The sequence below is a fragment of the Pelodiscus sinensis genome, chromosome 7 (assembly GCF_052426305.1).
Source record: "Pelodiscus sinensis isolate ZL-2025 chromosome 7, ASM5242630v1, whole genome shotgun sequence".
Taxonomy (NCBI): domain Eukaryota; kingdom Metazoa; phylum Chordata; order Testudines; family Trionychidae; genus Pelodiscus; species Pelodiscus sinensis.
The window spans coordinates 17,374,155-17,386,326 of NC_143058.1; the positions used below are offsets into that span (position 1 = coordinate 17,374,155).

Sequence of the window (12,172 nt, forward strand, 5' to 3'; positions counted from 1 at the left end):
TGATGCCCAGAATTTGACTTACTTCAAAACTTGTTAGAACACCCCTTACATCCTAAATATGTATTTTACAAAATCAGCCCCTCACCAGTACCTTATTTTACTTACTTTAAGAAAACTATTTGATTATAGAGGGCTGCAATTAAAATATTGGACTAGCCAGTGGAATTCAATATAACTCCACTGAAGTCAATTAAATTATACCTGAAAAGAATCTTAGGCCCACTTGATTTTGCTCTGCTACATTACAACCACCCATGAGGAACGAGCTGATTAAAGGGAATATAAAACAGAGCAACAAAGGAGACTAAAGTCAGCATAGAACAAAAATGAATTCTGCTCAAAGAGAAACTAGTGAATAATTATTTTCTGTCCAGTCTCCACCTCCCACAGCAACCCCACCTTTGTTTGTCTGCGGGCTGACAGGCTCAGGGTAAAGACCTTTTACAACAGCAGGGATCTGATTTCAGGAAGGGGAGGCTGCTTGTTTCGAAAGGCTGTGGCACTTTTCTTTCCCCGACCCACCTGACTGCTGGAAGGTGACCACATCCTGCCTTTGCTATAGCCACAGGTTAATGTTAAACAAGGGCAACTGTACTAGCCCTTATCTCATTCCAAGTCTGAAGTAGTGAAAGTCTGGGTGCAAGGTAGCAGATAGTGATACGAATGGAAGAGGTGCAGCGCTGCAGTTCATTGCCTGGAGCATCTGAGGAAACAGAACTGATTTCAGCAGAGAAGAACAAAGGAACAATGAAAAGAAGTTTGCTTCAGTCCTAAGAAAAGGGGACTGCATGCTGAGACCTATGCTGTCTCCTCCCCACCACACCTGTGCTGGCTTATTGACACAGCCTCTGTAGCTAACCACCTAACTTTGATTCTGGGCAGGTGTGGCTTGTATACCCTTCTGCTACAGCCTGCTTGTATCAGCTTGTGAATGTGAAGGGAGAAAGAGAGATCTATTTACTTGAACAGCAGAGAGATTTGGTAAGCTGAGGTTTTTATTTTTGTTTTTCCTTGTACTTCCTTGAACTAGATCATGGCTCAGCAAAATGGCCAGGTAAATTGCTCTAATGTGATTGATCACAGCCATATCTCTGAGTTTGAGGTTTCCCTGTGGATCAAGATCTCTCTAGCTTTCGTCTATGCTTTTGTCTTTGTTGCGGGGATCCTGGGCAATAGCGTCACCATCCAGACCACCAGAGTGCTGCAGAAGAAAGGCTATCTGCAGAAAGAGGTCACGGACCATATGGTGAGCTTGGCCTGTTCTGATCTGCTGGTTATCCTGCTGGGGATGCCTGTGGAGTTCTTCAGCATTATCTGGACCCCCTTCTCCACGCCTAATGGCAACGTGGCCTGCAAGTTGTACTGGTTCCTCTTCGAGGCCTGCAGCTACGCCACCATACTGCACGTGGCCACTCTCAGTTTCGAGAGGTACGTTGCCATCTGTCACCCTTTCAAGTTCAAGTCTGTTTCTGGACCCCATAAGGTGAAGATCCTCATTACCTTGGTCTGGGTTATCTCCATCTTGGTGGCCCTGCCCCTGCTTTTTGTGATGGGCACCGAATACCCCCTAGAAGCTGTCCAGGGTTACCGAGGGCAGACAGCCTGTGTCACACCTACCTCCAGACACCACTGGCCTGACGTGAGGCCCAATGTCACTATATGCACAAATCTTTCTTCCAAGTGGACTGTCTTCCAGTCCAGCATCTTCAGCGCCTTCATTGTGTACATTGTGGTGCTGGTAGCGGTGGCCTTCATGTGCCGCAGCATGATGAAAACCCTGATGATCCTCAAGAAAGGGACGGTGGCAGTTAAGGGGGCACAAAGACACCAGGAGCAGTATCTAAGGAAAAATGAGAGTGCAGAGGGCAAGAACTCCAGGCAACAGACCATCATCTTCCTAGGTAAGAGCATGTTTTATTTGTAGAAGTCAAGAAGAAACGTAGAGGTCTCTTTTTCTCACCCTCCTAAGGCCCAAGCATGCGTTACAGTGTGAGATGTGGGTCCAAAATGGGAATTTAAGTAAGTTATTCATACAGGTAAATACACCACTCTATTTTCCTTCCAAAATTTTTTTTTAAATGGGTGGTGACCAAAAGGCTCAGGGGCCACATGCAGTCCCCAGTTTGCCTAGATCTGGTCCCCAAGGCTTAAGGCTCCCCTCCCCCAGCATTGGGGAGCCTATGCTGCTGGACCCCCCACCCCCCAACTAATTTTTCTGTGGGTCAGCAGCCCCTGATGCAAAAGAGGTTCCTGACCCCTGTTTTAATGGGACCTTTACATTGTAAATATATTTAAAACACCTGATTCCCTGGCCTGTGTCTTACTAACATTCTACTACATTAGAACCATTTGAAGGGAAGTCACAAAGTAAAATCCAATTTACTTTTTGTTCTTTATGCTGCCTGGTTACTCTGTGTGTTTTTTCTCCCTGTGGACTAATGAAGCTGGCCTTACTGTGAAATACAGTGTCAGTGTTGGTCTGGTAGGCAGGGCAGTGGCAGTGACTTGGTTTCAAACTCTTCCTCTGGCATTTTTTTCCCTCTTCAATTCCTGAATATGTGGCTGCTGCAAATATTTTTTTGTCTCGCAAAATCTAAATCTCAGCAAGCTGTGATGCATGTCGTTCTGTTCAGAATGGTACCTGGCAGTGTCCCGTGCTGAACTTGGTCAGTGGTTGCTAATATTTAAGTTGAATGGATTGATTGAAACTGGGCTGGAGAATTCACTTGGTCTCACAGGTTGCTGTTGTCTTCGTTTGTTTTTCCTCTGGTCTTATTTGAAGGCCCATAACCTTGGAATTACGTTGTATTCTGATCTCTCTCGCGCGCCACATTTGTCAGACTAAAACTAATCAAGTTGTCATTTCACCAGCTCCGAATCTTTCCAGGCTGTGATCCATGCATTCTCCACCTCCTGGGGAGGGTCTTGGAGGCACCCTTAATCATGTCCTGCTAGAGTTACAGCAAATCCTTGATTCGTTGGCTTGCTTAATACAAGAGTGGTTATAGTAAATGGACAAGCTAGTGGATGACTGCACAGACCAAGCAGGATTTCAGTGCAGTGGCACTCTGTTTGGTACCTCAGGGAGGCGGTTGACACTAATAAGCTCTTTCACATTGACGGTCCCATAGTCCCCTAGCTAGTTGTACTCTTGGTATCAGCTGCGGCCCACCAAGTCTTTTCTAGAGGTCTGTGAAATAGGGGGGGAAATGGAGACCCTGAAATTCTAGCTACAGTGAAAAGAGATCCGGTCTTTCTTCATCCCCTTCTGTATTATGTCTGTGCGAGAATTGCAGAGGCAGTTAAAAGACACCACTGACAAGATCTAACCTTACTCCATAATTACATCTCAGTAACCAGATTAAAAGGGCTGGACAATAGGTGGGGCCAAACAATGCAGGAAGTGTTCTGCAGGATTCAAATGTGAGACAGGCAGTTTCAGGCCACACACTTTTATTTTGTCAAAACTCTTCTCTGGTCCTTGTCTCTAAAGTGGCTCTCTAAGGATACTGCAAACCATTTTGGGATCCTTTGAATTGAAAGGCCCTGCATAAATGTGATAAAGCAACTTCACATGCAGCACTGCTGAAATGTAATTGCCTGCTGGCATAGAAGGCAATGACTAATGCACATTGCATAGAGCAAGGGAGACGGACAGCATTGCTCTTTAAGGTCTTAGTTGCAGGGGGAGCTTTAAGATATTTGTGTAATTTGCTCCCCTCACCAGTGAGGCTGACAGACTTACCAGGCCTCCTGGGCAAGGTGGGGTGGGGTGGGATGGCTCTGTGCCCCTGGAAGAGGTGGTGGCGGCGCCGGCGGGGTAGGGAGCGATTAACTTCCCCCAGGCAGCTTCGGTACTGCCCAGAACATGTCATGCCTAATACAGGCAGCCCTCAGTGCTGCCTGGAGCACTCCATGTGGGGCTCTGGTAGTGATTGAGAGGACCTGGGTCCAGTAGCAGCGACCTGAAGGCACAGGTCTTTTTGAATTGCTAGACCCTGAGGCAGTTTTCTTCTTTGCCTCCCCCCATCAGTGGGCCTGCCCCTCACAAGCCAGTGAAACGAGGATTTGCTGTGACTCTAGCAGGGCATGATCAAGAGTGCCACTAAGACCCTTCACTGGAGGTGAAGGCTATAATTGTCCACAACTGCATTCAAGCCAGTTTAAGGCCCCGATCCTGCTACAAGCTCCAGGCCCTGCCTTTGGACAAGGTGAGCAAGGCAGTCGCTTTGGCCCCCGTGCATTCAGACCCCCACACTTGCCCAGCTCCTGACCCTGCCCACCCGACTGGGAGCTGTGTAGATCAATGTGCTGCCTTGGACCCCACATGCTCTTTGGCCGGGCTTGACAAGCTCTATGTGAGTGTAGAGGTGAAACTAAATTAATGTGGCTTTTCTTCCCATTTATCCCGTGGCATGCTGTCTGGAGTGACTTACGACCCTGAGTGCCAGCCTCAGAGTGGACGCTCTAGACAGGTTGTGTGTTCTAGAATTAGGTTTCACAAACCCAATAACAAGTCTGAACTCCTAAAATACAGTAACCATCTTATCAAGGAGTCCCAGATGGTCCCATTAAATGCCCCAATCCATTTTACTGTCCAGGCAAGCTGGCCTTAGCAATGGTTGGTTGGTATCAATAAAAATCACACAATATACAAGTTGCTCTTAGTCGCAAGAGGCCAGTCACTCACCCCAATCTCACTCCAAAGACAACCCATGTAGCCAATCCTATTCTAAACTAATTTAGGATTTATTAACTAAGAAATGAGAGTTTTATTACAGATTAAAACAGGCAAATATATATACACAAATCAGTCTACAGTGTCAAAAGGTGACAGATTGGTAATAATTTATCAATATTGAACGTCTTTAGGACTCTCCCAGGTCGACCCTTGGGATCTTTGCTTCTGTTTCATAGGTCCAGCCCTCAGAGAGACTCAACAGCAAAAAAACAGATGAAAAATGTTCTTGTCAGGTGTTTTTATTTTATTCTTTCAGAATTAAAAATGCTGTGCTGAGCTCCTTTGTATGCAGCCTTTTCCTGGTTGTGAAGGGGCAATTTACAAAGACTTCATTATGTCCCACAATGGCCCATTTAGTTTTGATGTCTCCTGTTCATCAAGGCTAATCCCTCCTGACAGGGTTCACGGTTTCATAGCAAACACTTTTTTATATACAGTTCTGAAGCAAAAACTTAAATATTGCCTTATTAGCAGGTGATAAAAGTAAGTGAGAATAATGCTGGCAGCAGCTTACAGGCATTTCATAAAGTCTGAACTCTAAACCCATGGTTATAAGTTCAATACCCACTTAATGATGCCGATACACAGGTGTGAAAGACTGGTTTCCAGCAATGAATTTGTCAGTGCTTGGCCAAGACCTGAAGCCTTAATAAGCACTGGCACCTAGTTTGCCAGCCTCACAATCCCTGTCTCTAATTCTATTTTTTTTCCTTTGTTCAGTTTGAAATGGGTCAGGAACAGTGTTAAAAGCTAAATGAAAGCAATTGGCTGGTGCTTAATATGAAGAGTATTGGAAAATGCTTTCAAGAATTTCCTGAAATGATTTTTACAACATATTTCCGATGGCTTTTAACAATATGAGTCTCACTAATTAACTTGGGTTAGGAAATAAATTAATGAACTGAAGAGGAAAAAATCATGGCCTGCATCCATGAGAATAATACAATGCAATTTAATATGTGGATCTCATAAGAATTATGCTTGAAGGCAATTTTAACCCAGAAGAAACAAACATATAAATTGTTTACAAATTGCTGAATTTAAATTTGTTGGTTTAGCAGCCTTCTCTGCTAAACAGATGGGTCAAATTAAAACAAATATTTGCTCATTTCCAATGTATTTTGCATTTAATGTGAAATGTAAATGACAATGTATAGCAAGATGTTTTTGTATTTATTGCTGTTAGATGTTGGATCTAGCATTTTCTTCCTCCTAGTTGTTCAGTGAAAACTTCTACAAAACAGAAATTCATAAATCTAATAGATGAGTAGAACCTAAGTAAAAACGGATGCTTTTTTAAGTGCCATTTTATTCTTCCATGTTTAGAAATAATGAAAAGAAATTGGGAAAGTTGACAAGTGCGAAAATGTTTACTGTATCACTTCAGAATCTCATAGGTACTTTGCAGGAATCAAGATGCAAATAGGAATGGATATAGCCTAGAGAGAACATGCATTTGAGGAAGAATACAATACAATCAGAGTGTGACAGTCAGGTCAGACGGCTATAGAAGAGTACTTCGATTGGGGTCTGGGAGGTGGACGGGCTTATGGTTATGCCCGCTCACATCTAAAGGACCTATCCCCAGCCTGAAGGGGGGATCCAAAGAGCCCTAGACTCCAACTGATTTCAGGGGACAAATAAAGAGAAAACAGGAACGGGTGTGAAGGTCAAAGGGCTAAAATGAGGGCACTGGATGGGGACACTCAGCAGCAAGCCCCAGACAACACCCAATGCCCCTCAAAGGCCTAAAGAGAGCCAGTGGATGTCACCCTGTGGAACTCTTCCCAGATGCATGAACGGATACCGGAACGGAAATAGGCCTCATACTCGCAGACCCCTCCCTCAGGCAACCTTTGTTCCCTACAGAAGAGTACCTGAAGGCATACATGTTAACCCTAGATTAAGGAGGTCCCTGTACCTTGGCTAAACTGGCAAGGGCTGGAACTTTCCAGAAGCAGTGTGGACAATCAGGCCAATTAGAACACCTGGAGACAATTAGGAGCCTTTCCGAGCCAAGGAAGTCAGGCTAATTAGACCACCTCGATTAGTCCCATCAAGTACTAGTTGAGACTGTTAGTTTAGAGGCATGCAAGGAGGAAGGAAGGAGCTAAAGTGCTGAGTGTGAGAGGCATCTGGGTGAGAGCTGGGAGTTGCAAGTCAGGCAGGGTGCAGTGGAGGAGCAGGATAAGCTGCTCAGATATCAGAGGAAAGCTACTGGGTGGGATTGTTTAGGGTAATGACCTAGGGAAATAGTTGCCAGATGGGGAGTAGAACCAACTCGGGATGTTAAAGTTTGGTTAATTGAATAGTTGAGTAACCTCATTAATTCTTATTGGCTAGTTGACTATTCTATAGTCCCCAGAGGTGGGGCCAGCAGCCAGTGTGCTCTGGCCTCACTCCGAAGAGCCCTCTGCCCCTCTGCACTGCTGCCTCTACCTCAGGGTGCCAGGCAGGAGCTGGTCTGTGAGAGGAGCCAGTTTAAAAACCAGCCCCCTCCCGGACCGGCTGCCTCTTGCCCTATGCTGCGCTTCTGATAGAGGCAGCAGTGTAGGGCGGCAGCAGCCCGTGTGTGGGTGGGAGGGTCTCTGAACTCCTGGACCCAGCGTGGGCCAGAACTGAGCCAGGCTGCGGGCCAGCCTGTTAAAAAAATTTACTGGTTGAGGAGGGGGAAAATGTGTGTGGTCTACAGCATTAACTTGTAAGTTTTTGCTTACCAGTTAATCGACTACACTATAACATCCCTAGAACAGACTCCATATGTTGCTGCTGCCTTAGGGTCTCTGGGCTGGAACCCAAAATAGTGGGTGGGCCCAGGTTCTTCTCCCCCCCCCCCCCCCCCCAATCCTCCCCGCATCACTACAGAGTCTGTGCCTAGATATGGAGACCAGGACTATAGCGGGCTTCCCCCTCCCATATTATGGGCTAGCCTGTGATGAGCATGCATGCCTCAGTAGGTTGTGACTCCAGCCTCAGAGGCTCACTGCCTCCCACCACACTAGAGGCAGAACACTATCTAACAGAAGCACAGGACCCAAAGGCACAGCCAAAGCTCTGTCCCAAGAGAGACTATGGAAATACACAGAATCAAATGGTTCTGTTAGCCATACCTGAGAGCAGAAATTTGGTTCATGTTGTCAGGATGCTTGTTTGACTTCCAGTCTGACAATCTGTAAATATCCTGACGTAATGGACCAGATTCTGGATCATGACTCAAGGACATATGATGTGGGGGGCGGGGGAGGGGGGAGTAGAGAATGTATAAAGGTGGATTCAAACTATTTTTGCCTTCCCCAGTTCTTCTGGTGGTGGTTTAGCCTGCTCAGGCATTTGGAAATTGCTGGGGTGCAGGGATATCTGGCCACACCCCTCTTCATGCTGCCTTGGATATGGAGGGAGGGGAGTGGCATGGGAGCCGTAACAATAATTCTGGGCCCATAGTGCTGGTAGAATCCTTTGGTCTATGGGCAAGCTGGATTTATGGCAGGTTTAGACCCATGGAGCAGGGTGAAGTTCTTCCAATGAGCTGGAGGACTGACTTGTAACAGTTAAGTGTAATGCCCTTCTAAGTGGCACAGTGCTGTTCCTTTCACATGTTACAGTGGATATAAGCACTGTGGTGCCTCACTGCTTACACAGCTCAAATTAAGTGTTTTGAACTTCAGATGGGCACACTTCAGGAGGTTTTACAAGCAACTTTTCCTGTCCTCCTCACTGTGTGTGTTCTCATCACTTGGAAACAGACCAGCTCATCTTAGTCACATGAGAAACTTCACTCCCTCCAATGGAACTAGTTGTGTGAGTAAAGCAAGTAGAAATTGGGCTGATACTCTGTGGGCTTTGTTTAAATGACTCATAATTGACAGTACTTCTTTGTTCATTGCAAACATCAATATAAAGTGTATCTCTATTAGACGGTTATTTCGGTCCCGGTGTTATCAGCACCAAGGCAAGTCTCTAGATTTTAATCTTGGCTGTCAATAAGTCATTTTGTATGATTCGTGCTTGTGCATTATTTTATGTTCAAACTTCTGCTGCTGAAGATGAAGCAAGAAGTTAGCGGAGTGTTGCATTTTCAGATTTATGCCCGGGGTGAAAGTAACTTAAAGGACTTACTGCTACGCAGGGTGGCCGACCTTCTGAGCAAGTTGTGTGTGTGTGTAGGGGTGGGTGGGGGGAGCAGAGAGGGGGACAGATTTGGGCTCCTGGAAGGGGCAAGGCCTCAGCTAGAAGGAACAGACTTGGGGTCAGACTTCCAGAACCAGCCCTTTAGCACTGCCTGGATTGCCCTGCCTGGATTGCCCCACCTTGGGCTACAGTGGTGATTTACAGGGCTTGGGGCTCTGTCTGCTCTCCGCTTTTTCCCCCACATCAGCGGCCCTGCCGGCACAGCCCTTAAAGTGCTGCTATAGCAGTGCTTTAACATGGACTGGTACACAGCCACTCTTACTGGTATGCTGCTGAGAAATCCGTGTCTCCTGCTTGAAGCATTAAGCAGCATTGTGGCTTCTCAGGGTATGTCTACACTGCTGTTAGCTGGCATGGGACAGCAGCAGGTGTCTGGCTCAGGTACACTGGGTTCAGGCTAAGGGACTGATGAATTGCGATGTTGATATTCAGGGTCTGGCTGGAACCCGAGATCTAGGATCCTGGGAGGTATGGGGGTCATACAATCCAGGCTGCATCCTGGGCCTGGACAACTGCACTGCATTTAAACATCCCTATAGCCTGAGCCCAAGTCAGCCCAAGTCAGCAGCTCAGCAGCAGGTGCCTAATTGCAATGTAGACATACCCTCAGTAGGTGCTGCTCCTCATTGTTTGAGCCACAGCTCCTCCCTGACTGTAAAAGCATCTGTGTAAACACAGACCTATTGGCTCTGCCCCTCTCTCAGCCCTAGAGAGCCAGTTCTGCTATACGCGTGGGATGCAGTGCTCCTGGCATGCGGGGACAGCTCAGCTGCCTCCCTGCTATTACAGAAGAAACATAGTGGCCAATATCCCCCAGGCTCCTTAATAAGCAGGAATAGGAACTTTCCACACAAGCTTTGTGTAGCTGCTTCATTATAAGCCATTATAATTGGGTGCTGTTAGGGTGAGTTGGCATAGTGCCAGTGCACGTAGAGTGACATCATTAGACCGATATGGAGAGGTCTCCCCGCTGAGGAGTTTACCATGTACTAGATTATTTAGGGTTCTGCCACAAGACAGAGTTACTTGGATCTGATTTGTCTTCCAGTGGCACCAAGGTTGTGCTACATGCTGGGGTGACCAAACTGTAGCTCCTGAGCCGCATATGGCTCTCCTACTATTAAAGTGCAGCTTGCAGAGCCCCTCACATCACCTTCCTGTTCTTCCCCTACCAGGCTGGGTTGGGAAGCCTAGGACCTCTGCCTTGCAGCAGGGTGGTGCAGCAGGAACTTCTGCCTGGAAGGGAGGGAGGAACTTGGGGCTTGAGCCCTTCAGAGCGTACCTGCCAGGGCTCAGGATCCCTGCAGCAGTAGGGCCGAAGCTCCACCTCCTGGCTCTCAGCAGATGTGCCCCAGCTCTACACTTCCCAAGACTGTTATATGTGCCAGTAAGTGTGACCACCCCAGTTATATGTTGTATAGGAAGAGACAGTCCCTTCCCCCAAAGAGCGTACAATCCATATAGATAAGACAGGGAAAGGGGTGGGAGAAGAAACAGGCACTGAGAGCAGAAGCAACTTACCAAAGGTCACTGAAGTCAGTGGCAGAGCCAGGAATTAATTGAACACAAGTTTCTTGAATATCAGACCAGCATCCTATCCACTGGCTAGACACTTCCTCTTTCATCCCTATTGTGTCACCACCTGGTATTGACTCTTCACATAGATGCCTCCTCCCACTGTGCTATTTAGCTTAATCACAAAAAAAATGCTGCGGCTCCTGTTTGCTACTCATTAGTTTGGTAATCTTTTAGTTCTACACAATGCCAGGTATGAGAGCTGACCGCATCAGCTAATTGCAGCTAAACTGAACTAGTTGACCAATGCGAGCATTTTTCTTTAAATCAGAATTTTTTTTAAAGGTCCTCAAAAAACTGGAGAAGTGCACTTGATTTTATCCCCCTTATGAACAATCTTGTGTTGGCAGATTAGTGTGTAGCTCAAAATAAAAGTATTGTGTATAGAAATAGCCTTTCAAAAGATCCCAAGAAAAATATATTTTGTAAGGCACTCGGCAAATGGATTTTCGGGAGAACATTACTTCAAATTCGCTGTTTAAAAATATGTGCTTGTCATCTATGGATGACTCAGCTGCTGCAAAACCTGACAATGGCAGGACTTCTGTTACAGGAAAATTAGACATTTCTTCATAGGCTGGAAATGATTTCCTATAGCATGAAGACTGGACAAAAATTGAAAGAACAACTTAATTGATTAGTTTCCAGACTGGAACTCCACTCCATGTATTGAAACCGAGTTCCACTGATACCCTTTGGTTCATTTCTTTAATCATTCCTCTCAAGTTCTCTTTATTGGACATGTGCCTGAAGATGGATATGTTGTAGCCTGGTAATTGTTTTCATCTGTGTATGTTGTACATTTTCCCCCAACCATACATTTCCTGATGGCACCTTCTTTGGCAAGAGACTCTGATTACACAAATCAAAAAACTATATGCACCAACACCACCTAATGCTTAGATATTGCCAGATCTCATAAATTTAGCAACGGCAGCTGGATAAGTGTTTGACTGGAGAACTTAAGGGAACACCTGGATAATTCAGGAAGTGATGCTGAATCAATCTCCTAACACTATATTTGGTTTTCAATTAGACATACAAGCAAAGGTCTTGTCTACATGTTGTCCCTAAAAATGTCTGCCTTCATTCCCAAGTGTCCTGCTTGTACCTGGATAATTATGATCTGGTTACTGGAAAACTTCCCCATGTGTTCAAATGTACAAGATCTCCTCCCTGTCTTAAATGGTTCTGTAGTATTGCCATGTTCTGTTAGACGGATTTCACCCCAGAGATAGCTGGATTTAATTGGAGGGTAAATGACTTTTCAACAGCTCTTGAGTGACGTGGTCCTTTTTAAGTGGAAGTCTTCAGGTAAAATATGAAAGGAATCATCAATCACCTTCTACTGAAAGACAGCTACCTCTGGGTTGGATTGTATCATCCATTCGGTATCACCAGAGCTCCAAATCAATGATGGGAAGTGATTTAACATCTCCAAACAAAATTACAGCATGGACAGCTGCTGGATAGAATGTAGCTTCTCTGGGTTGGGCAGAGGGGGACAAGTGGAGAAATGGGGCTGACACATACCCATTCACATCTCTACTGTGAAACTGCTTAGCCGGGAGCAGCCCTAGTTCACTGGCAGCCCCAGCTCTGGGAGTGGGAGCGGGAGCCCTGTAGGCTGAGGTCTGCTCCAGCTAGGTTAGAGCAGTTCCCCACCTG

The 12,172-nt window shown here is 46.0% G+C and overlaps 1 protein-coding gene across 1 annotated transcript in view; it reads left to right on the plus strand.

Moving 5' to 3' along the window:
* Positions 1-298: 298 nt before the first annotated feature.
* Positions 299-12,172, plus strand: part of GPR39 (G protein-coupled receptor 39) — a 142,159-nt gene continuing 130,285 nt past the window's right edge. The window contains exon 1 of the mRNA XM_006137616.5: positions 299-1,901. Coding sequence (XP_006137678.2) covers positions 1,034-1,901 — 868 coding nt within the window. The 5' untranslated portion in view covers positions 299-1,033. The remainder of the gene's footprint in view (positions 1,902-12,172) is intronic.